Source organism: Macaca nemestrina, chromosome 1 (assembly GCF_043159975.1).
Source record: "Macaca nemestrina isolate mMacNem1 chromosome 1, mMacNem.hap1, whole genome shotgun sequence".
Lineage (NCBI taxonomy): Eukaryota > Metazoa > Chordata > Mammalia > Primates > Cercopithecidae > Macaca > Macaca nemestrina.
Genome location: NC_092125.1, coordinates 66,048,936 through 66,075,149, shown reverse-complemented (window position 1 = coordinate 66,075,149; position 26,214 = coordinate 66,048,936). Strand labels below are relative to the sequence as shown.

Sequence of the window (26,214 nt, the reverse complement as noted above, 5' to 3'; positions counted from 1 at the left end):
TCCCTGTTTAAAGGAATACTAGGCAACAAGACCAGAATAAGGAGATTTTGGTTTTGTTTTTAGACCTAGATCCTTCTCCGGTGCAACCCCAATGCATAATAGGTTTGAGATGGACCATAAAGGTAAACCTACTTTTATAATGCTAGAGTGTCGGCAGAGAAATCAGAAATGACCACAGAGTGCTGGTCTGGCTTCTCTTTTTTCCCTTTAGGCTATGTGGCACCGACTTCATGGAAGAGGCTGAACTGAGTATAATTTCACGATTCCACTCTGGATATCAGAGCAGCCTCTCCCAGGTTATGCCTTATCTGATCCCCCACCTGGTGCCATCATCTGCCCAGGCTGGCTTCTCTCTTCTCCAATCTCTACATTCCCAATTCAAGACTAGGCTGCCTACCCCGCTCAGTTTCCTCTATTCAGTTCACCAACACCCAGAAGAACTGGTGAGGAACAGGAAGCTCAAGGATCTATCAAGTGGTGGAGGATGGAGTCACAAAAAGTCCTTTTTCTGATGGGACAGCAAGGTGAAATCCCTAGTGGCTTAGACCCGGGGCTGGAGAGGGGATAACCGAGGAGAAGGCAACCAGGGAAGTCGTTTTTCTTTAGGATGATGGTGGTAGGGAACTATGGAAGGTCACAGGAAAAGTTAACACAAGTTAACAAAAAGTTAACACAAAAAGGTTTGCAGGAAAAAGAAAGAAAGAAAGAAAGAAAGAAAGAAAGAAAGAAAGAAAGAAAGAAAGAAAGAAAGAAAGAAAGAAAGAAAGAAAGAAAGAAAGAACCTCCAAGAATGGTTTGGACAGCTAAAATGAATACTTACAGTCACGTATACCTGCTCACTCCTGATGCTTCACTCACAACACAGCACAGGATCTTGTGGGGCTATCACTAAATGTGTCACATTGTGGTTAAGTTTTACCTGATTAACGAAATGCTCACACTTTTAAACTGAGGTCCTTACAGTAGATTCCTTTTGCAAGATTGTTACTAGCTTACAACTTAAAAATAAAGGAAAATCAAAAGGAAAGAAAAGGGGGGAAAAAATCGGAGGAAACTTGCCCCTGCCCTGGCCACCAGCAAGACTGCCACAAAGGGGTTAAAAGTTAAGTGGAAGCGGAGCTTGAAGAAGTGGGATGGGGCCTCTCCAGAAAGCTGAACGAGGCATCTGGAGCCCGAACAAACCTCCACCTTTTTTGGCCTCGACGGCGGCAACCCAGCCTCCCTCCTAACGCCCTCCGCCTTTGGGACCAACCAGGGGAGCTCAAGTTAGTAGCAGCCAAGGAGAGGCGCTGCCTTGCCAAGACTAAAGAGGGAGGGGAGAAGAGAGGGAAAAAGCAAGAATCCCCCACCCCTCTCCCGGGCGGAGGGGGCGGGAAGAGCGCGTCCTGGCCAAGCCGAGGAGTGTCTTCCACTCCGTGCGTCTCTCTAGGAGCGGCGCGGGAAGGATGCTGGTCCGCAGGGGAGCGCGTGCGGGGCCCGGGATGCCGCGGGGCTGGACCGCGCTTTGCTTGCTGAGTTTGCTGCGTGAGTACCGCCCGCGCGCCGCGGCTGCTTGGCTTCGCCGCGGGGAGGGTCGAGTCTCTCTGGGAGGCTGAACGACAGAGCAGAGTCTCACCGAGAGAAGGGACCCCTGCCCAATCCCTGCACTGCCGCCCACTGCGGCTTCCCCTGGGGCCAGCGCCTCAACTGGGAGCCGACGGGGGTGGGAGGGGAAGGGAAGGCCACCACCCCGCGGGTGTGCGTTAGCTGAGGTGCGAATCGGTCAGCACGACTGGCTCTTGGACTGAGATAAAGTGCTTTGGAGATGCCAGGGTCTCTTCTGGTTGCCAGAGGTGCGGAGTGCGAAGTTGCAGCCAGAACCGGGAGACTGGGGAGGAGAGAAGCAGGAAAAGTTTTGTGGCTCTTGGTTGATTCGGAAAGTATAGATCCGGAGCTGATAGATGGGAAGGGGCTGGGGTGCCCAACTTGCACCGGGACTGGGAGAGCCAGAAGTGGACATTAAGGAATTCGAGGGAAGCGAATCAGGGATGAGGCTCCAGGTCCCAGGCCAGGGGAGTTCGGAATGAACAGTCCATGAAAAGGAAAAACAAAACCAACCGACCAAACAAAATCCTTGCATTTAAGATTAGGAAGCTGAGTTTCAATTCCCACTTCAGCAACCCCACCGCGGAGGTAGAGGTAGACAGAATTTGCTCTGCACCCAGCCTCGCTCCCTTACCAAAAACCGTCACCCTTGCACAAACTCAAAACTTGTTACCTTTTGGAGTTTTCTTCCTCTACCCCCGCTCCAAGTTCTAAAGCTAGTAGATGGGTTAGAACACTCTCCCCACTCACCTACACATACCTTTACTCTTAAGGTCTTGCTCTCACTTTGGAAAAAAAAAAAAAAAAGGCTTCGAGTATACGTATTTATACTCGATTAATTTCCTTGGGGAATGACATTCTCCACCTCATCTCTTTGCACTTGGAAGGTTTGAAACTTTCGAAGCTTTGTACATTGCTCTCCCTTTTGCTTACAGCACTCCAGGGCTCCCAATTCTGTACTCTCACTACATCCTAAAGGCCACCCACTATGGCCCTGCAGAGTGACCTGGACTAGACCTCTTTGCTCCCAGTCTCTTCTGTTGTCCCCCTTTGGGTCCGCCCAGCTGGGGAGAGCTGCCCCTGAGCTGGAGGAAGCTCGGAGTGAAGTTTTGAGTTGCCCTGTTTGGCAGTCCTGGGCATGTGCTTCGGAGCAAGGAAAAGCTATCACTGAGGTGTCAAAACCCTAGAGTGGGTGCTAGACTAGGCCCTCATAACAGGGGTGAGTTGACCGGGCGCAGTGGCTCATGCCTGTAATCCCAACACTTGGGGATGCCGAGGCGGGTGGATCATGAGGTCAAGAGATTGAGACCATCCTGGCCAACATGGTGAAACCCCATCTCTACTAAAAATACAAAAATTAGCTGGGCATGGTGGCGCACACCTATAGTCCCAGCTACTCAGGAGGCTGAGGCAGGAGAATCCCTTGAACCCAGGAGGTGGGGGTTGCAGGGAACCAAGATCCTGGCACTGCACTCCAGCCTGGGAGACAGAGCGAGACTCCGTCTCAAAACAAAAACAAAAGCAAAAAAATAGGGGTGAGTTGGCCAGTGGTGCAGATTCCAATCAGATGCTCCATTCTCCTTTGGCTACACAGCTCATGACGACCTGGTCCTCAGCCGAATGAGGTCCACCCTTTCCTTATTTCTCAGCTGGTGGGTGTCAGTCTCGCCTTGGTCTGCCGAGCTTGGGGTTTGGGGAGCAACACAATCTCTGCAAAACTTTGGACTGATATGCTGAGAATTCTATATCCCAGCTTTGGGTGGGGAGGGATGGGGCACAAGGCCCCATTCCCAGCCTTGCCAGACTACTTGAGCCAATTGTAGTTTTATGCCCTTCCCAAGAGCTTTCTAGGGTTTTTGCTTGGATTTGTTTTGTTTTGTTAATACTAGGAGTCATTTTCTGTCCTGGGATACATTGTGGGATAAATGAGATAACTGAGTGTGCCTTGAAGTGCTACCATAGGGCCGTTGCAGAAATGCTATTATTATTGTAAAATTTAGGGTGGAGGGGATTTCTGTGGTTTGTTTTCTCATCATTTACCCCAACAAATAGCTTGTTCTGGAAAGTTCTTTTTTCTGTCCCTTTGAGAAGGTGGCATGGGCCCAGGCACTGCAACTAACCAGAAGTGGGCTGTCTTTGTTGGAAGTGGGGTAGATCACAGAGCAGAATCGGGGTGGGGGACTCAGGGGCCACCAGGCAGCACTGACAGAGTACTGGCTGGAACAGGAAGCCTTTCAGGTAATTAGGGAACCCCTTTGTCAGGCTCAGGGTATCTATTTCCTCCAAGCTTTCCAAGGCCTGTCCCTCTCCTCACTCTGACAACACCCCCAGGCCCTCCCCATTGCATTCCTCTTCTTCCTTTGGGTCCTTCGTGCCTGCTGACCCCCACACCCATATCCTGTCTAGGGCTACATGTAAGAGGGGAAAAATAAAAGGGAAAAGAATTTTATCAGCTATTTTCCAGAGGGGAGAGGACTCCACCCTTTGAATCTCTGCCATATGGCGACCGAGGGGGAGCAGCCTTGGGGACCTCTGACTAATTCAGTGGTCCCCAGTGCTCCCCACTTATAGACCCAACCCAGCTGGCACCACCTTTGCAGATGCATGTCTACAGCAGCATTCCTGTTTGGCTGATAAAACATGCAGGGGCCTGGGGCCTCTTTTTCTTATCCCTTTGGCTCCACCTCCTGGACCTCCTCATTCCCTTGTCCTCATCTCCTTCCTTCGCAATCTTTGTCTCAAAAAGTTCAGGGCAAGAAGTGCCAAACTGCAGCAGATAAACTCAGCTGCAGAGTCCTACAAAAACAAATAAAAATGAGGAACAAATTCCACTTCTTACGGTTGGTCTCATTGCCTGATTTCCTTTAGACCCTGAGCTGGAGGGCCTGGGTTTACTTTCAGGGCTGGATGGTTACCCAACTCCACCCTCAGGGTACTTGGGCCTCCCTCTCTCATTGACTTTGGTTGATCTAACTAAATGGCTTGCAGTGTGGAGAACTAAAAATGAGAAGGTATGGAAAAAGAACACAACACCACCCTCCAAAAGAAAATTCTCACAGTCGCCAGGGCTGCGAGAATTCCATATTTTTCTGGGCTTTGACTTCTCTAATGAGAACATTCTCTTCCCTCCTTAGCTAATAAATGAAAACATATTATTTATGAGTTTTAGTCCCAGACCAGAGCCGGACTTTGTGCTAAGGAGAAAGATGCATGCATGTTGGAAAGATGGAGAGACAAACAAATAGGGATGCATACAAAGGTGTACTTCCTAGTACCTGTGCTCTTGGAGCCCATCATGGAATGAGTCACTTCTTTCAGATGCAATGGAAAAGGCTTTTGGGCTTAATTGGGAAGTAGGCTTCTTCCTGATTTGGAAAAGTGAAATCAAAACTGATACTTCTTAGACAGGAGTGGCATCTCTCGGCAGCTGATTTAAGAAAATGTCTTCAGGGGTCTTTGGGTGACAAAGCCTAGAACCCCAGACAACCCTGGATGAGCAAAGGCAGGCAGGAACTGAACTGCTTAGCATGATAAAATAAAGTAAAGCCTTTTGTTTGTGTGGGCCTAAGAGACACAAAGCTGAAAGGACTCCAGAGCCCAGGAAGAGCATATAAAGGGCGGCAAGGTGCCTGGAGTCATAGCAGGATAGTGATGGGTGGAGAATGGAAAAGACCTGGGAGGAAATTTTTTTTTTTAATACATGGCTTCATTAGCACAGTAATGTCTAATATTTCAAGGTTATGCCATTGTCTCCCCTGGGCTGCCCTGTAATCTCGTTCCATGCCCTCAACCATTCAGTAAATATTGGCTACACACACTAGCCTTGAGTTAGTGACTCTCCGGGGAGAGTAAAGTAAAGAGTGCTTGGCTAGCTTACGGTGAAGTGGTATACTAGTGCCGACAGGGAGCCATTGAGCCATGGAGTCTGTGGTGCTGGTAAAATGAAGGAAGAGGTGACAGAGAGAAATGTAGTGCCCAGAGAATCTTCAAAATAATCAGGGTTCCACAGTAAGTGGATGGGGTCCAAGACATGCTATTTTATTTATTTATTTATTTATTTATTTGAGACAGAGTTTCTGTTTTGTTGCTCAGACTGGAGTACAATGGTGTGATCTCGGATCACCACAGCCTCTGCCTCCCAGGTTCAAGCCATTCTCCTTCCTTAGCCTCCTAAGTAGCTGGGATTACAGGCAGCACCACCATGCCCAGCTAATTTTGTATTTTTAGTAGAGACGGGCTTTCTCCATGTTGGTCAGGCTGGTCTCGAACACCCGACTTCAGGTGATCCATCCACCTCGGCCTCCCAAAATGTTGGGATTACAGGCATGAGGCACGGCGCCCGGCCAAGACATGCTATTTGAATATAAAACAGAAATCTCGGTACACTGGGAACCCTCAGGCCACTGACCCTTGGTTTATATATACTCACACCTCAGCTTAGCCTTTGAAGCTTAAGAAGGCATCTGCTCAGTCCTTTGTTCTAGTCTAGGATGACTGAAATTCATGGTAGGCCTCAGAGTTGGACAGCCCCCTAACATGGATGCCTCCTGAGTGTTTGCAAGAAGCATGAATGGATCACTTATCTCCCAATGTGGCTTATTTCATTCTTATAAATAGCTACATCATTTTAAGCTTTTTCCTTGGATTGCAGTGAAATTGGCCTTCCCATAACTTCTAATCATTACTTCTAATTCTATTCTTTGGGCTGGCACAGATTTAATCTTGTCCTTCATGACAATACCTGAAGACGTTTCTAGTGGACCCCACTAGATTATAAACTCCTTGAGGGATTGATTTAAATGACAATGACACTACACCTAATGGAGGAAAGAGATCCAGCTCTCATTTTATACTCTCCACAGCACTGAGCAAGATCCTTTGCCCATCACTGGCACTGCAGAAAAATGAGAATGAATATACAGAATGAATATATCCCTTCTCCAAAATTCTTACGACCAGAAGTGTTTCAAATTTCAGATTTTTTCAGATTTTGGAATATCTGTGTAAACATAATGAGATGTCTTAGGAATGGCACCCAAGTGTAAACATGAAATTTGTGTTTCCTATATACCTTATATACATAGCCTGAAGATAATTTTAGACAATATTTTTAATACACTTGTGCATGAAACAAAGTTTTGACTGTGTTTTGACCGTGACCTGTCACATGAGGTCAGGTGTGGAATTTTCCACTTGTGGCGTCATGTTGGCACTCAAAAAGTTTCATATTTTGGAATATTTTAGAATTTCTGATTTTCAGATTAGGGGTGCTCAACCAGTATAAATAACATGAATCTTAAAGAAAGTTATTTATTCTTCCTCCCCAAATTCTTCTTTTCCATATCAGGGGTCAGCAAACTTTTTCTATAAAAGGCCAGAGAGTAAATATTGTAGGCTTTAGGGGCCATATGTGGTTTCCGATGGATGTTCTACTTTGTCTTATCTTATGACACTTTTAGAAATGTAAAAGCCGACCATGCACGGTGGCTCACACCTGTAATCCCAGCACTTTGGGAGGCCGAGGCAGGCAGATGACCTGAGGTCAGGAGTTTGAGACCAGCCTGTCCAACATGGCTAAACCCTGTCTCTACTAAAAATACAAAAATTAGCTGGGCATGGTGGTGCACCCCTGTAATCCCAGCTACTTGGGAGGCTGAGGCAGGAGAATGTCTTGAACCTGGGAGGCAGTGGTTGCAGCCAGTCAAGATCACGCCACTGCACTCCAGCCTGGGCAACAGAGTGAGACTGTCTCAAGAAAAAAAGAAAGAAAGAAAGAAATGTAAAAGCCATTCTTTACTGACTGACCATACAAACAGCCTGTGGGTCAGGTTAGGTTCACTGGCTATAGTTTGCCAACCCCTCATCTAGAGGAAATAACACTAGACCCTCAACAATATGACTTGGTTTCTAGACCTCTCCTAATCCTGGTTATCTTCACATGAACAGCTGCCAGTTTAATTAATTCCCCCTTAAAATATAACATGAGAACAAGACTGCTGTGGCTAGAGGTAGCTGGTAGGAACACACCTGCCACAGTTGTCCTTCAATCCTATTGCTTTTCCTAAACTCCAAGGATTGTGCTAAGCACCAAGAGTAAAACACGTAAGAATAAGAATGGTTCCAGCACTTTAGAAATTTATATTCTGACTGAGGTGACAGTTCGACCTATTCTGAGGAAGCAGCATATATGATTTTGTGGCAGATTAGTCACAGAAATAAGTATCTCATGCCCTCTGAGAAGCAGAAGGAAGAGGCCTGAAACGAAAGATATCCACTATTTCTTGAGCTTTTACCGGACAGGATAACTGCTTCCACTTCTTAGCTCCTTTGTTCCTCAAAACAGCTAAGACATAGGGACTACTTTTATCTCTGTTTTACAAGTGAGGTTTTACAGAGTTGAAGTAACTTCCCAAACCACAGCTAAAACAAGGTAAAGAAGCCTTTCAATGTGACCTGTCTGGCTGCAGAGCCTGAGCTCTTTGTCTCTGGGCTATACTGCCTTCCTGGCAATACACTCTGTGGCTCCCAATGGCCTACTTCCCGGCAGAGGCTGGCATGTCCCTTCATCCTGGTTCTGTAACTCTATGGACTAAGATTCCCAGGAATTCCTTCAAGATACTCCTCTTGATCCAGGTGCTAGAATATGAAAGCATGGGCAAAATAAGACTGGCAGGCTAGGAGATCAGGAAACAGCACCAGGAAAAAACTAAGGAGGACTGTGAAAAGCAAGACCAAGTATAGGAAAATTCAATCTCTTAAAGTATGGAGATTTAGTTATTTAGGTAGCAGAGCTTTCTGGATCGCTGAGGATTTGCAAACTCACTTTAAACAACAAAAGAATCTTCAATTTACAAGTGGCAGGTAGAAATATTTTCAAAATGTATTGCACATGTCTTTGCTTTCTTAGGATACCCCCCGAAAAGGACTATATGACTCAGATGTATCATGAAAATGTCATGGCTATGTGGCAACTCAGTGACATCATTAATGCTTATTAAGGTATAGATATCTAACCTATTCACTCCTACCATAAATGATTCTGGAAAACTGGTGTGAGTTTTCATACTCATGTCTGCTTTTCACTTATTTCTGTTTCTTAGTTTTCAGCTGTTGCTTCTCCTTATTATTTGCTTCTAATAGGCTCTTCCTACGTTCCAACTTTAGCTAGGATATCAGATAACCAGGATTATTAGAATTATGTGTAAAACAAGAGTAATTGCCTCTGAAGAAGTACCTGAAATTTCAGTGCATGACTTTTACTACATGAATTTTGTGACATCTATTTGGCTTCTTAGAATCCTCATTTTACTAATTTCTTGAGACCTTGTCTCCTCCCTTGCTCCAGGTTCACGAGTTGAGATCAAATAGGGTAACTAAGGGTCAAATGGAGTCCCTAGGGAGACACAGTTAATCAGGATGGACTGAGAAGTAAACAACAGAGGAGAGATTTTTATTCAACTTTAAATTGTACTATAATTCTCATAAGCTTGTGGACAGGGGCTGTTCCTTCCATCTAGAATGAAAAGGAGTGGAGGTTTCATCAATTGTCTCTTAGGATCTGACAAGCTCTCACTGACTGGTAGACTCCTGCTATTCCCCTACAGAGTTGAAAGTCAGAAGGTCAGATAAAGAAAGGTCAGTGTTTGATGGTTTAATGCCATGGATGTGTGTGGGAAGAGAGGATAAAAAGAGATCTGTGGTCAGTCTTGACTCTCATAAATGTCGTTCCTCCAGGGCTCTAGAGACTGTAAACCTAAAGGATGTACTCACCCTGCTGTGCTGCAGTGTTTATGCCAGGATTGGCTCCAGGCCCCTGGCTAAGGTGTCCCATTGCTCTGCACCAGCTCAGGCATTTCCAATCACTCTGTTTTGACTTTCTGCTCTCCCACTTGTCCTGTCCCCCTGGTGTCTCAGAGGGTGCTCTGCTCACCCTGGGCTCAAAGCCCTGACTCTGAAGTTGGGGTCCCTTTCTCACTTGCAGGTGGATCCCGCTACTCATTCCACAGTGCTCGGCCTGGTTTTGGGTGGAGGGGCTGCTGCAGCTGGGAGCCCAGCCTCAGTGGATCAGTAGCTGGCTTGGGTCCAGAGTTGCTTTGCTCTTCTGGAACAGGCACCTCTGTCCTCAGAACTAGCAGCAGGTCTTGCTCCACATCTGGAAAAGTTCAAAAGTGTTTGTCTGGGTGAAGGAGGCCCTTCGGGGGAGGGGGTTCAAAAGCATGACATCATCTGAGTCAGGTCCAGCTTCCTCTGGAGAGAGAAAAGGTCTGGGCCAGGGAGGACCAGATGGGGTTCCTAGGAATCAGTATGCTGGGGGAGAAGAGGGAGAGAGCAGGCAAGAAGAGGAGTCTTGGAATGGTGCCTTGAGAGGGTAATCCTTTAATTCAGTGTCTGAATATTGCCCCCTTGGATGAATTCAGATGAATCTGACCTTAAAGTCAGAGTGGTGAGAGGGTCCCATCTAAACAGGAAAGAAACCTGGATTGGCTTCTGAATCAATTTTATTTTGATCAACCCACCTCCTGTTTAAGCCAGATGGGAGCTCATCCTTTTCTCTCCAGAGATGTGGGGGAAGAATTGTGATTTTTTGACAGTTTAGACCCAGCCTAACCTCCTTGCTGCATCTACTCAAGAGTTAGCTAAACCTCAGTGTTCCATTGCTGCTTCCCTTCATGAACTATGGCCTTCTCTTTGGGAGATACCTTGGTCATTCAGGCTCTTCATCTCTAAGACAGAGAGAGTGATATTCCTTCTTCCCACTGCTTACCTGACACATAATAGTAAGACATGATTGCCGCCCTCACCATTAATAGCAATCTACTTGCAGCAGGTTGTGGAAGGAAGCAGATATGAAAGAGTGAAACCCTTGTCATCACCTTTAGGAAAAGCATTCTTGGCCCCAGGTTGATGGCTGTGAAGCCAAAAGTCTAACTTCCCTCTTGATCTTAAGGGAAACAACAGATATCATTCTACCTTGCTGTTTACCTGGAAATTGCTAAAAAGTACAGATCTAGATCCCAATCAGGAAAATTTAGAGACAAGCTTTAGGGTGGCCTGGGACCCTCCAGGGCTTTTCCTTGAAGATGGAACTGCCTTTGTGAACTCCGGATAACAAGTTCACCCTTAACATTTACAAGGCCCAAGGCAAGAGTACAACAGAGGCCTACATACTGTATTTCTAAACATTTCAAAGTTGTAAGTCAGGCCAACTAAGTGATAAAATATCTTCTATCCTATTCCCTTGACAAACATATCTTCATGACCACTTGGAAGGCCGGGTTTGAATTTGGGATTTTGCTCAGATTCTTGGAATTCAGTGCCACAATGCAGCTGAGCAGGAAAAGATGGCTCCTGACCCCAGCCCACTTCCCTTCTCTTCTTTCTACTCGTGACTCTGGCTCAAATTGCAGGGCAATTGCATGTGTGTCTGGGACACCCCACCCACAGGCTTAAGCACTAAGCACTAACTCTTCTCCCTGCAAGCCGTCATCATTTGGCCACCACTGGGCCTTGGAGGTACACACCCTTGTGCTGCAGTTCCCCTTAGCAGGATGAACTGGGAGAAGAGGACCAACGTGGATGTCAGCAAAGTGCCATTTGAGCAAGAAATGCTAGGACTTCTGGTTCCCACAGTATGATCTAGAAGAGAGGGGACATCCTGATTGGTGCTCACAGGAAGCAGGACAGAGTGTGGGCTCTTTGAAGCATAGGGTTCAGGCAAGAAACTTCTCCTTCCTGTGTCTAATGATACTGACTGGGAATGGTGAGTCACATCTGTAATCCCAGAGCTTTGGGAGGCCAAGGCAGGAGGATCACTTGAGCCCAGGAGCTTAACGTTACAGTGAACTGTGATCTCACCACTGCATTCCAGCCTGGGTGCAGTGGTGACAGAGCAAGACCCTGTCTTTTTTTTTTTTTTTTTTTTTAAAAAGGATGTATCCCAAGATATATGGAAGAGATGTGCAAGAACACTCATGAAGATCTTCAGAGAAAAATGAGATCCAAAACATTATACTATAATACTATAATAACTTAGCATTTGGTATCTCATTGATTCTCCCAACAATCCATGTAAGGTAGCCAGAAAAGACCCTTACTTAAGAGGTAAGAGAGCTGAGATACCTGCATGCACTAAATTACATGGTTAGTTATTGGCAGAGCCAGAACGAAGCTTGTCTACCTTCCCACTACATTGATGCAAAACCAGACCTTGTGTTCCCTGGTTCATTAGCTGAATTCCTAGGTCAGAGCATCCTAAAAGCTGAATTCCTCAAGAAAAGGAAAGGCAAATGGGTTTGAATACCATGAGCAAAAGGATGAGGGGAGTTTGGGAATGGGGAAGCCTGAGAAGGATAGATTTTTAAGGGGATCACATAGAGACAGTGTGAGTCTAGTGATTATTCCGAGAATTAGTATACCGGATGGAGAGTGACCAAAAAAGAGGATACAGTGAAAAGGAAAAAGAAGCATGACCTCTTGCACACTTTAGACCTTCGCAATATTTATGCAGGTGTAATTTTATACTTTAGTACGTAACTAAACATACTATGAATACCACCTCATATTTCCACGTTGCTACAGTTTTTATAATTTTTTCTTTCTAATGATTGTTTATATGATTATGTAATGATTGTGGTACATTAAGTGCATATATCACTTATCCTATTGTAATTCATTTAGTTACTCACGTTTCCCTCCTATAATTAATACTGTATGAGACATTTTTATGCATATAAATCTTTCCTTCCCTATGTCCTCAGGGCAAATCTGGTAGTGGGGAATTAGTCCACTGTCCAGGAGTATGTTCTTGTTGCTGCCCCATTGTCAGGGACAGCAGGGAATGTTCTAGACGGATTCTGCCTGAAGTCAGGAAATTGCATCAGGTAATATCAAAAGGCTGATACTTTTAGGTTCTGATTCTTCTTCCTCGTTTTCCTATAGCCTCTGGGTTCACAAGTGCCAACAACACCAATACTGTTACCCCAAAGTCATCTACCCAGGGAACATTTTCAACTGTTTCTACAAATGTATCATACCAAGAAACTGCAATACCTAGTACCCTTGGAAGTACCAGCCCACACCCTGTGTCTCAACATGGCAATGAGGCCACAACAAACATCACAGGTAAAAAGAGCATTTGTGTCAGATCCTTGAGAGGTGCTGGTGATGCTTGGATAAAGCATTTAGGATGTTTTCAGACTGCTCCCCCACACCACAGAGGAAATTATACAAGTCCCTAGTACTAATGGCTTGAGTATCATGCGTAGGGCACCCTGAAGTAAATTCTAGATAATTCTTCCTTCAGTGACAGTTTTCTCAGGCCCATGTCTTGGGAGCTGATCCCGATCAGTAATGCCTCCATACCCCTTCTCTCATGCTGAGTTCAGCTTAGTGATAAAATCAGGATCAGATGACTCCATAGAGACCTCCGATCTCTTCTAAAGGAAAGAAGGTGGGTACAGGTCCCAACTGGGGGTCTTTGGCTTCTCTAAGGTAGACCAGCATCTATTTCAGTTTCAGGGCACCTCTAATACATTCTGGATTCTAGCTCTGGTTCCAACAGCTTGAAATGAGTTTGGTCAGGGATGGGACACGATGTAACTGTTAACTCCCCAAACTCCCTTTTCTGTGTTGAAATGCATGCCCATATCATGAACTAAGATTGTGTGTATGTATGAGCACGTGCACACATACACACCCATGTTTTGTTCTCTTCCAGAAACTACAGTCAAATTCACATCTACCTCTGGGATCACCTCAGTTTATGGAACCACAAACTCTTCTGTCCAGTCACAGACCTCCGTAATCACCACAGTGTTCACCACCCCAGCCAACATTTCAACTCCAGAGACAACCTTAAAGTCTAGCCTGTCTCCTGGAAATGTTTCAGACCTTTCAACCACTAGCACTAGCCTTGCAACATCTCCCACTGACCCATATACATCGTCTCCTCCTATCCCAAGTGTCATCAAGGTGGGTAAATTGGGCCAAAAATAGCAGATTGCCCCTCACTTCATATGTATGCAGGCAAGCTGTCTCTTTGCCTTCACACCTCTCCTCATCTCTGCCAGTGGGATTTGGGTCATGTCAGAATCAGCATGGAAATACACAGTTTAAATATTGTTGAGAGAAGTAGAAAGAGGAGGAAAGGGGTAGAGTTAGGTAGTAAGGCCCATCCAGGCTTCGGGCATTGCATTTTAGGGAGTAGAGGGTAAACGGGATTCTCAGAGATCCAACGAATCCTCTGATTCTTTCTAGTACCTATTGGTGGGACTTTGACCAGGGCACCATTTCCCTCTGGGAATATTTGGAAACTATTGCTCATTTGCTGGGGCTGCTTCTCCCAAAATGGTTAGGACAAATAACATTTCCTCTCCATGAGAGGATTTGGTGGCTGTGCCAGGCACAGAGAGGCAGTAAAGGGGGTCATTGGCAATGGCAGGAACTGGGCAGACCAGGGATGGTGAGCTCAGCCTGGCCTTCTCAGCCTTAGGGCCTATGGCTGTCAACAGCTTTCAGCATACAGGACAGAAAATATGAGGGCCTCAGTCAGGAGATATGCCTGACGGATCTGTCTACTTTCTGTTTTTAAAGGAGCCAGGGCCAGGTGTGGTGGCTCATGCCTGTAATCCCAACACTTTGGGAGGCTGAGGTGGGCAGATCATTGAGGTCAGCAGTTCAAGACCAGCCTGGGCAACATGGTGAAACCTCGTCTCTACCAAAAAATACAAAAATTAGCTGGGTGTGGTTGTGCACCTGTAGTCCCAGCTACTCAGAAGGCTGAGGCAGGAGAATTGCTTGAACCAGGGAGGTGGAGGTTGCAGTGAGTCGAGATCACGCCACTGAACTCTAGCCTGGGCGAGACTCCATCTCAAAAAAAAAAAAAAAAAAAAAAAAAAAGAGCCAAAATGGGAATCTGGAGAGTCCTGGAGGCCAGGAGAAAAACCAGGTATCCCCAGCATCTGCTGGTCCACCCCATTATCCCTGTTTGCCTGTATGGCCTTCCTGCAAGTGTGTGATTGACTAGAGAGAAAACAGCCCAAATGGGAAAATATCCTCCCCTCTCCCATTCCTGCACCATCCAAGCCAACGTTTACCAAGGTTGCAAATAGCAACTTGCCAGTAAGCCCAGGCTAATAACAAAAGTTTTGTCATCTGATGAGGATAATGAAGATAGAGGTGAAATAGAAGAGAGTGTGACTATTAGAAATCTCTAGTCCCCTGACAAATTTTAAATTTCCTTTTCCTTAAAACTTCCTAAGAGAGCACACCGCGGAAAGCAAACTGGAAAAAGGTGGGAAAGAAATGAGGAGCAAAGATGCTGGCTTATTTACTTTGTTTTTCTTACTGTTTTTTGTTTTAATACAGACAGAAATCAAATGTTCAGGCATCAAAGAAGTGAAATTGACTCAGGGCATCTGCCTGGAGCAAAATGAGACCTCCAGCTGTGTAAGTCAACTCCCCATCCAACCTCTTCCTCCCGCCCCCTGTCCCCTTCCTCAATCCCTTCTGAACACCCTTAAACCTTCTTGGATTGCACTGGATTTGAGTAGGGGTCTGGGGAGTTTAGCTTGGTCAACCTGCTTTTAATACCCAGCTTTCTGTTTAGGAAGTAAGAAGCCCCATCTGGTGGGCAAAAGAGGCAAAAACAGTTTTAATTATTAATAAATTTTGTTATTTTCCCCTCCTCTATAGTACTTTTTCCCACTCCTCTATAGTACTTTTAAAATTTTCCCCTTCTCTATAGTACTTTTAAATCTGAGAGAGTCAGATTTAAGTTGCTTTTTGGTTAAGAAAGTCCCTCTCACTCACCAGATATAAACTAGTCACCTAAAATGTCAGTTCATTTATTATTATTAAATATTTACATGTAACTCTTTAATCCATATAGAATTTATTTTGCTGTAATGTTACATTTTCCATGTAACCATTTTTCCTAACATTATTTGTTGAATGACTCCCTCTTCTGTTGCATGGGATGTATCCTTTAGCTTATATTAAGTTTTTATATGTCTTAGGGCATACTCTTCAGACATATTTTATTTGTTCAGTTTGTCTATACTTTTGCCTATTTTAAATTTTCAAAATTATTGTATGTTTTTGCCATAGTATTTTTAATATCCAGTCAGGCAGATCTTTTTTTATTACACTGTAAAAACTGTGAAGTTTTTTTTCTTTTAGAAAAAAAATGCAAAAAAAAAAATGCTTTAAAATTTGAATTGTAACTGCTCTGGAATTTCTTCATTTTTTCTGGTTTTATTTTGCCTCTCTCAGCATCTTGTTTCTTTAGCTTTATTTTTTCTCTAGATTTGATGGATTTCATAGGCCTATTTGTCACATAGATCTCCCATTATATATTCAAATTGATTGTCGCTGATAGGTTAGAAAGTTAATAGAGTTTTGAATAATTATTTTTGGGTTGGCCAGTTTCTTGAATTTGCCTATTGATTCTAGGAACTTTTTAGTTGATTCCTTTCCATTTTAAGGTGAGCTATCTTGTTATCTACCACAATATATTGTTTTTCTCCTCCTGTTTAGTAGTTATGCCTCTTGTTTCAGTTTCATGTCTTACTGCATTGGAAAGAATGTAGAGGGCATTGTGTTAATTTAAATGATTCTGGCAGATCTTGCTTTGTTTCAGTAAATCTAATTTCCTAACAGTAACATGGCTCTGGAGGAAGGACGAGGTGAAGGAAAGAGTGGTATTTACTTACAGAAGAAAACATTTTCTTATCAGTTGGGGATCCATTTAAGGGAATCACATATGTGATGTGTTGGCATGCATAGATTAGAGAGATCACAGTCTGTAGAGGGCATAAATTACTTATTTTTTCCATTCGAACTTGGTAGTTTTACTACAATCATCAGTTGGGTCTCTCAGACTTACAAATTTGTAAAAATTATACCTGAAAGAATTTAACTTAGGACATCTAAAAGCAACCGAAATAGTGATGACATAAGTTTGCATACTGGAATAACTAAATGCAGTCTGCAAAATAGTTAACTTAAACGTAAACATGCAATATACAAGTAACATGCAGTGTGCTTCTGACGCTGATTTTCAACTCAACTCATTAGAAAAAAAATTGTCAAGTTCTTTGCTGATCTTAGCCAAGGAAAATGATGCTTTCCCCCTGCAACTCCATCGACTTGGTGGAGCATACGTTTTGCTGTGTATCACACAGGTATGTGCCAGAATGCTAATTCTTTGTGCCTGGAATTTAGAGTTAACTGCAGAGCCTTTGCCTTTCTGTTGCTCTTCAAAGTTGACATGTAACTTGGGTCACTGTCTGAGAAACGTTCCAGAAACTTACTGCTCTTTTAGAAGTAATTCCTCTTAACTCTGCTGTGGTCTTTGCTGTCTGGCCTACTTCGTGCCACGGCTGAGAAGGTCTCTGCATGTTCTTCTAAGATTCAGGTAGGATCTGTGAGTGGTGATGTGAAAAGAGAGCAGCTCTCCTCCAGTTCCTATGCTAAAGAAGACTTCCATCCACACTGCCCCTTCATGAAGCAACTCAGTGGCAGCTCATATGGCTGCTTTTGTTTCCCTGGTCTTTCCACCAGTGTTGATCCACTTTCTTCCTGAGGGCTCCTCATCCTCAGCCCCCATGTGGCAATGCCTTCTCCTACTCTCCAAGGTAATTTATCCTCAGCCAACTATCCTGTTCCAAAATGTTTAGCCACAGCTCCCGATTGTGTCCGAGACGCCCTTTCCTTCGGCCCTACTCCCTGTTTGTCTGATAAACAGTCTGTTTCAAAAGCTGCGAGTGCTGCAGCGCCTCCTGATTTTCCTTAGGTTGGATTTGTACTTTCGGTGTCAGAGGGCCTTAAGGTATTGGTTCTAACGTCGGGAGCCTCAGGCCCTATGTAATATTCTTGTGAAGAGCAGGAAGGATTTGGTTTCACCGAGCATCACATCCTTGATGTATGTTGGTACTCTCCTGCATCTGATATATGCCCATAACAGGAATATGTGTGCATGAGTCTAGCTATCCAGACACTCGTTCTGCACTGATATATAGTGAGTGCCAATATGTTAGCTCACCTTATGTGAATTCTGTAGGTGTGTCTTCTGTGTGTGCATTCTGTAGACATGTCTATCCCAATCACTCTTTTTTTGCCCCCCAGCCATCACCTCTAGGCAGCCAGCGGAAGGGAAGGTGATACCATTCTCATCTCAAACACCTGTTACCATATCTCAGCACCCTCATTAGCAGTGTGTGTCTTCCTAAGTTTAACTTTCATTCTTCTGGCAGCAGTGTCAGCTTAATTTAGTTTTTGTGGTTGTGGTTCCCCAGATAGTTTCCAAAATGTAAGATTACTTGATACTTTTATGCTATACCCATTTGTCCAGAGGAATCCACCAAAATATTTTTAATTGTGGTAAAATATACATAACATAAGTCATGACTTTAACCACTTTTAAGGGTACCATTGAGTAGTAGTAAGCACGTTCACATTATTGTACAACCAATCTCTAGAACTCTCTGCATGTTCCAAAACTGACACTGTATACCCATGAAACAACTCCCTGCTCTCCCCAGACCCTGGCAACTTTCTGTTCCTATGAATTTGGCTACTCTAGGTACCTCATATGAGTAGAATTATAGTGTTTGTCTTGCTGTGTGACTGGCCGATTTCACTCAGCATAATGTCTTTAAGGTCCAACCATGTTGTAGCACCTGTCAGAATTTCCTTCCTTTTTCAGGCTGAATAATATACCATGGTATGCATAAACCTCGTTTTGTTTCTCCATTCATCCGTTGATGGACACTTGGGCTTTTTCCCCTTTAGGCTAATGTGGATAATACTGTTTTTAACATAAGTGTACAAATATCTCCTTGACACCCTGATTTGAGTCCTTTTGGGGATATATCCAAAAGTGAAATGGCTGGACCACATGGTAATTCTATTTTTGAATTTTTGAGGAACCACCAGACCATTTTACATTCCCACCAGTAGTGTACAAGGGTTCCAATTTCTTCTCATCCTCATCAACACATGTTATTTTCTCGGTTTTAAAATAGCAGCCGTGCTAATGGGTATGAGGTGGCATCTCATGGCAGTTTTGATTTACATTTCCCCGATGATTAGTGATGTCACGCCTCTTTCATGTGTTTATTGGTCATTTGTATATCTTCTTTGGGGAAAGGTCTAGTCAAGTCCTTTGTCCACCAATTTGTTCTTTAGAAATACCTATCTTTAGTACCATATCTGTTTATTTGCAGAGTTTGTAATTACTCAGCTAGCTCACTTTACTCCTATTCACATTGACTTCATCTGAGGCAGGCTGCCTCCAGCCTCCACTAAAGGTCAGTTTCCATGTGGAAAACATAAGTTACAGATGAAAGATTTATGAATATGGTGTGTCTACTGCAAAAAGCCTGCGATCTGGAAGCAATCTCACTTCTTATCTTTGGTTAACTGCCTCCACTAGTTAAGTGACTTGAAACAGGTCTCTCATTATTCCAGTTCCTATATGAAAATAAAGTTTTCACCTGCATTGTCAAACTCACACCAAAATAGATAAAATGATTTTAAAAGGGGTTGGGGGAGATGATTGATCCTAGAATCTCAGCATTGGAAAATATCTTAAAGGTCATTAAAAAAATACCTATCCTTCCCCCACCCCCATCCCCATCCCAATGCTTGATGTTAAGAGTCTTTGCAAAGTTTGAGAATGCTACTCTAGAGAGGTTAGATGGGTTTATTATGTTTGCAAAGAAACATGTGTGAGCTGATGTAGTTAGGAGCTTGTAAATCTGATTTTCATGAACAAAATGGTGAGGCTGTGTCTTCCTCCTGCCCACTCTCCCGTGATGTTTGCCCACAGCCTCTCTTGGGGGAGGATGTTTATTCCAAGCGTCCGGAGAAGCATTGTGCTTTGTTCAGGATCCACCTGCTCCTCTTGGGGCTCAAACACAATTCACTGATGCGGTTGGATTCCAGAGTGGGAGGCTGGCCGCTATTATTCCTTTGAATCTAGTCCAAGAAACTGTGCAAGGGGTGGAGGGACCCTGTGTCGAAGCCAACTGGTTGGGATGTTAAGTTGAACAACAATTCCCTGAGTTCTTTTGTTTGCTGCTATGGTTTGTGCAGTCTGGGTTGTAAATGCTATAATGTACACTCCCCCCAACACACACACTTAGGAGTCTTACAGTCTAGTCAGAGAAAAATGATGATAACAATGCACAGAATGTGATCAATATGTAGACTCTAGATGATATGGTATATAAGGTATAACTATTATTAATAATGATAGTAGCAGCTGCCATTTATCTAGTGCCCACTAGATTCTCAACACCACATTGGACACTTTTTTTTTTTTTTAGACAGAGTCTTGCTCTGTTGCCCAGGCTGGAGTGCAGAGTGTAGTGTTTTGATCTCAGTTCACTGCAACCTCTGTCTCCTGGATTTAAGCGATTCTTGTGCTTCAGCCTCCCGAGTAGCTGGGATTACAGATGCCCATCACCATGCCCAGCTAATTTTTGCATTTTATAGAAGAGACAAAGTTTCACCATGTTGGCCAGGGTGGTCTCAAACCCCTGGCCTCATCTGATTTGTCCATCTCGGCCTCCCAAAGTGCTGGGATTACAGGCATGAGCCACCGCACCTGACTGGACACTTTCATACAATATCTCTTTAGTCACCACAACAACCCAGTGTATAGCTGAGGAACATGACAGTCAGACTAGTTGCATGACTTGCAAGGAATCCAGTAAAGAGCAGAGCAAGGATTGATGCCCAGTCTGGTTGAAGATAGGACGAGCTTCATTGAGGAGGTAGAAACTGAGTTGAGTCTTGAAGGATAGTGAATACCAGGGAGAAGGAAGTGTTCTTCATTCTCCTTGAAATGAAGGTTGTGGAACAAGGCATGCTCTCCCCATCTTGGGCTTCCTGGAGGTGGTGCCTCGATTCCAAATGCTCTTCCCCACTGGCTTCCTCTGCTCACCCTTCAGCCATTCTTCAAGGCCTATAGTGAGATGTGTCTGCTAACCTTAACCAGACGTGTCCTCACCCTCCTTTGTATGTCCATAGCACTTTGGTTGTACCTTTCTTATGGTGCTTACCATGGTAGTAGCTCTGACCTCTAAAGTCTCTTCGCACCTCCATTTCTTCACCTACAAAATTAGTAAAATAGCTCTCCCAATCTTGTAGGTTATGTGAGGCCTAAATGAGTTAATATATGGAAAGCACTCAGAACTGTGCCTAGATATCGTAGGCATCTGTTATTTTATTTTTTATTTCTTTATTTTTGAGCCCGGGTCTCTGTCACCCAGGCTGGAGTACAGTGGACTCAACCTCTCAGAGTGGAGAGACCCTCCCACCTCAGCCCACCAAGTAGCTGGTATTATAAATGCATGCCACCACCCCTGGTTTAATTTCTAAATTTTTTTATAGAGATAGGGTTTCCCTGTGTTGCCCAGGCTGGTCTCGAATTCCTGGGCTAAAGTGATCCTCTCATCTCAGCCTCCCAAAGTGCTAGGATGGCAGGCATGAGTCACCACGCCTGGCTGGCATCTGTTATTTTAATTGCCATACATGCAAATTTCACCGGGTGGAATTCATAGATACCTCCCAATCCCCACCCCCCTACACATGACACATAAATACAATACACACATACATGACACATGCACAGAGGTTTTCACACGGCATCCTATATTCAGGGCTTGATAAATTGTCAAGGTGTGGCTTCTTGCACTCAGCAGGCGTAGGAAGGTGCCATTTGGTTTGGCTAGTTTATGACCTGCAGGAGCCCTGTCCGTCTGCCTCTCTTGGGAAGCAGATCTATTTCAACTGGAGACACTTCAGAAGGCCAGAGTCATCCAGGCAAGAACCCCCCTCCTCCTCATCCAGATTCTTGGTGCTGGGGAGCAGGTGTGCTCAAGGGGAAGCCATGTAAGGCTCCCCTGAGAGAACTGGGTTTAGAGAGGTGGAGACTGTTGATTGGTTCAGTGTGGCATTCAGACTACTTAGTTCAAATGCTGTTCAGAAAAACAGATTTTTCTGGAGGCAGAGTGTCTATCAAGGACTTACTGGGAGACCTGCAGAATTGCTCCTTTTCCTGAGGAATGAAGCAGCAGTGGCCTGAGAACTCATTTCTCTGTAGTCTTGTTTCCTGGGGGTTTTTGGAGGCTGAGTTTGGGCTCGTGTCTCTGTGACCTGGGGTTTGGCTAACCACACTCTCCTGGCTTTATCCAAGCCCAGTTATTTTCCCTCAGCTGCTTCAAATTCCAGCTGGGTCCTGAGGCCAATCTTGACCTTGCTTTGTGTAGGAGCAAAGGAGCCTGGGTTTTCCTGCCTTGGGTCACAGCAGTGGGAAAATACCCAGGCTCCATTCCAACTGGGAGGACCCTGTGGCCTTGTTGCAAGCAGCGGCCCTGCCCGCAAACAGGAAACTTTCTTCTCCACAGAGACCCAGTTCTGATGATGGTCACACACTCCAGCAGTTTTCCCCTAACAGGAAAGTTGTCAGGACTGTTCAGGCATTTCCTTCTCTGCCATCTGCCATCTGGATTGAAGAGAAAGTCTTAGTTTCGATTCCTTCCTTGTTCAGGGGAGGAGGTGACTGATTGGAGGCTGCTGGAATAAATTCTGACTCACTGTTGAAGAATTATCAGAGTTTTTCTTCTGAGTCCGAGTTCCTGGGTCTGATGGCCCAGTCAGCAACCTGGAGAAAAATCTATGAACTTCATTAAAACTGGGTTCCATGCTTTCAATGGAAAAGCAGGGATGGAAGACCAGACAAAAATGCCATTTCAGTTTGAGCAATGCGCTTCATGAGACTCCTTTGGGTAGTAAGAGGGAGGAGGCCACTGAGGTTTCCACTGAGTGTATATTATAGATTCATTCTCTACTCCTCACCTTCCTTGACTTTTCTTCCATCACTGGGACTGCTGTAATCTTGAAACAGAATATTTTCTCTTAGTTATTATTGTATTATTAATATTTTCTGTTGGTCATTTCCTTTGAGTTTAATTTGCATATGTGTACATGGGTGATGCTTCAATTAGACAATTTTTTTAAGTTTGTTTTCTGACATCTTAGATACTAGAAGATATGGATTTTCATCCTTGGAGATTATGTAGGTTTTTTCTTATTGTGTTGTTGCACATATACAGTTAGCAGTATTTTTTTTTCTGTTGGAATTTTAGAAAGAAGGATGCTTCTTGTGGATGGGGTAAGAGTGTGACTGTAATCGGAATTATTGCCTGAGACTCTGGGTGCAGTTTAGAGTAGAGCAGTAATTTCATCTCTTGCTCTCCATGTTTCTCTGTCTTCCCAGGCGGAGTTTAGGAAGGACAGGGGAGAGGACCTGGCCCGAGTGCTGTGTGGGGAGGAGCAGGCTGATGCTGATGCTGGGGCCCAGATATGCTCCCTGCTCCTTGCCCAGTCTGAGGTGAGGCCTCAGTGCCTACTGCTGGTCTTGGCCAACAGAACAGGTAAGGTGCACCTCTGTCTGGGGGAACTGGGAGGGAGTAGGGCTGAGATTAGAGAATCCTAGGTGGAGATGTGGCATCCCAGATCCAGAGAGACCACAGGTGCTGGGGAGAAGGGCTTGGGTGACTTTGGGAGAGATGCCCCTGAAATGGACTACCCTGACCATCAGAGCATCTTGTAGAACAGGATGGGAGGGTGGAGCAGGATAAGCTGGTTTCTCTTCTAGATTTAGAAACCCCTGTTTCTAATTCTAGAAATTTCCAGCAAACTCCAACTTATGAAAAAGCACCAGTCTGACCTGAGAAAGGTAAGTTCTCTGAGATATGGGTCTCAGAGGGAATGCCGGGGCAGGGGGGCTCCCTGGAATAAGAGGGGAAGCCATTACCTTCCCCAGTTCTACCTACCCTCCTTCTCTGAGTCTTCTCCTTTCTAGTCTCGAACCAAAAATGGTGGGGTGTGACTGAATTAAGAGATGTCAGTCTCAAATCCCATTTCAAAAATTCCTGAGGTCAATGCCCTCAAGCATCTGTTCACTGTTGAGTTACACACAGGGGGCTGGAGTGGGCTGGGCTCCACTTTTGGCAAGTGACAGGCTGTGTCTTATGTGTCTTCTTTTCAAGCTGGGGATCCTAAGTTTCACTGAGCAAGATGTTGCAAGCCACCAGAGCTATTCCCGAAAGACCCTGATTGCGCTGGTCACCTCGGGAACCCTGCTGGCTATCTTGGGCATCACTGGCTATTTCCTGATGAATCGCCGCAGCTGGAGCCCCACAGGAGAAAGGCTGGTCAGTTCTGGGGGCCAGGGCAAAGGAAACGGGAAAGATAGTGAGTTTCCAGGGAGTTCAGTGGATGTCATGGAGCAGGAGGAGAAGTACCCGAAAAAGTCCTCCTGTGAGCTTACATAAAGACATGCACGTGTGCACGCACAGTAATCAGTGGAAGATTCAAAATATTATGTAGCAAACTGGGGAGGGGACAGTAAGGGTGCCAGCCCACCTACTCAGTGTGGTAGCAGATGATTCATGTCATCTATTCATTATGTTTTCTGGGATAGCTCAGCTTGGTGCCACCAGAACAGCCTGTTAAATCAGCCACACTGTATTTGTAACCATGTTAAATGCCCAGTGGGTGCCCCTTTGCTCAAAAGGAGGCATATGGAAGGAGAATCTCCTTTTGCCATTCTGGATGAGGGAGGAAAAGGCTGAGGTCTGAATCTTGGCCTCTGGCCTGTCCCCTACCCTGGGGAGGTCATCCCACCCTTCTTGGGACTGCCCGTTTTCCTGCGGGAGCTGGCTGCCAAGCTGCGGTGGCATGGTGTGGTGCCTCTCCTATGTCCTTTCTTCTCTAGGAGCTGGAACCCTGACCACTCTTCAGGAAGAAAGGAGTCTGCACATGCAGCTGCACCCTCCCTCCCATTCTCCCTCTCACCTCCCCCCACCTCCCGCCCCTGCCCCCACTTCCTGTTTGGGCCCCTCCCCCATCCAGTGTCTCACAGTCCTGCTTACCAGATAATGCTACTTTATTTATACACTGTCTAGGGCGAAGACCCTTATTACACGGAGAACGGTGGAGGCCAGGGCTATAGCTCAGGACCTGGGACCTCCCCTGAGGCTCAGGGAAAGGCCAGTGTGAACGGAGGGGCTCAGGAAAACGGGACCGGCCAGGCCACCTCCAGAAACGGCCATTCAGCAAGACAACACGTGGTGGCTGATACCGAATTGTGACTCGGCTAGGTGGGGCAAGGCTGGGCAGTGTCCAAGAGAGCACCCCTCTCTGCATCTGACCACATGCTGCCTCCATGCTGGAGGTGACATCTCTTACGCCCAACCCTTCCCCACTGCACACACCTCAGAGGCTGCTCTTGGGGCCCTACACCTTGAAGAGGGGCAGGTAAACTCCTGTCCTTTACACATTCGGCTCCCGGGAGCCAGACTCTGGTCTTCTTTGGGTAAACGTGTGATGGGGGAAAGCCAAGGTCTGGAGAAGCTCCCAGGAATGATTGATGGCCTTGCAGCACTCACACAGGACCCCCTTCCCATTCCCCCCTCCTTTCTGCCTCATTGCAGGAACCCCTAGGGGAAAGATGGGCTTTTCTAGGCTACAATTTTCTCCCAGGAAGCTTTGATTTTTACTGTTTCTTCCCTATATTTTCTTTCTTTACTTTGAGGAAACCAAAGTAACCCTTTGCACCTGCTCTCGTGTAATGATATAGCCAGAAAAACGTCTTGAACTACTTCCCTTATCTCTTCTCCAAGACACTGTGGACTTGGTCACCAGCTCCTCCCTTGTTCTCTAAGTTCCACTGAGCTCCATGTGCCCCCTCCACCATTTGCAGAGGCCTGCACAGCTTTCTGGCTGGAGCCTAGAACAGACCCCCCAAGTTTTAGGACAAACAGCTCAGTTCTAGTCTCTCTGGGGCCACACAGAAACTCTTTTTGGGCTCCTTTTTCTCCCTCTGGATCAAAGTAGACAGGATCATGGGACCAGGTCTTGGAGCTGAGCCTCTCACCTGTACTTTTCTGAACAATCCTCTTCCTCTGAGGCTGGGTCCTGGCCTTATCCTCTGATCTCCATGACTTCCTCCTCCCTCCTGCCGACTCCTGGGTTGAGGTGAGGCCTCAGTCCCCCAGCAGATGCTTTTCTGTCTCAGTCTGCCCAATCACCCGGAATTCGGAAGTCCTGAATCCGTAGTTTTCCCTTCCATCATATCATCCTGCTCTTCTGCTTCCCTCACCCTGAGCCCCTTCATTGCTCTGCACCTCCATGTGGTCAGAAACCCAGATCAGCTCCTAACCCTTATCACCAGCTGCCTCTTCTGTGGGTGACCCAAGTCCTTGTTTGCTGTTAATTTCTTTCCAGAGGGGCTGAGCAGGGATCCTGATTTCAATGACGGTTGGAAATAGGACTTTCCAGAGAAGAGAGGATTGGGTAGATATTTTTTCTGAATACAAAGTGATGTGTTTAAATACTGCAATTAAAGTGATTCTGAAACACATCTGTTATGTGACTCTGTCTTAGCTGGGTGTGTCTGAATGCAAGAGCAGCACCCTCCACTAGACCTAGCTAGACTATGCAGTGATGTGGTGGGGAGGACTAGCCAGGGAAAAGGGTGGAGCACCTCAGCAGACACAGGCACCAGCCAGGATACTAAGGACCTTTAGCCAAATCTGCCAACTATTCTCCTCCATG

General features: G+C 45.4%; 1 protein-coding gene across 2 annotated transcripts; it reads left to right on the top strand.

The window, feature by feature from the left end:
- Positions 1 to 1,297: 1,297 nt before the first annotated feature.
- CD34 (CD34 molecule) lies at positions 1,298 to 24,845 on the top strand. Of its 2 annotated transcripts, none has more exons than XM_011746980.2 (8): positions 1,298 to 1,524; positions 12,523 to 12,705; positions 13,301 to 13,554; positions 14,950 to 15,030; positions 22,871 to 23,027; positions 23,280 to 23,332; positions 23,646 to 23,810; positions 24,374 to 24,498. In XM_011746980.2, the coding sequence occupies exons 1-8, from the start codon at positions 1,446 to 1,448 to the stop codon at positions 24,386 to 24,388; spliced, it is 987 nt and encodes a 328-aa protein (XP_011745282.2). In that variant the 5' UTR covers positions 1,298 to 1,445; the 3' UTR covers positions 24,389 to 24,498.
- Positions 24,846 to 26,214: the final 1,369 nt, after the last annotated feature.

Bases quoted from the DNA above. Each gene is read 5' to 3' on its own strand.
- CD34 (XM_011746980.2), top strand. From the start codon at position 1,446: ATGCTGGTCCGCAGGGGAGCGCGTGCGGGGCCCGGGATGCCGCGGGGC. The intron at 1,525-12,522 runs GTGAGTACCGCC...GTTTTCCTATAG, and splicing joins TTGCTTGCTGAGTTTGCTGC to CCTCTGGGTTCACAAGTGCC. The intron at 15,031-22,870 runs GTAAGTCAACTC...CTGTCTTCCCAG, and splicing joins AAAATGAGACCTCCAGCTGT to GCGGAGTTTAGGAAGGACAG.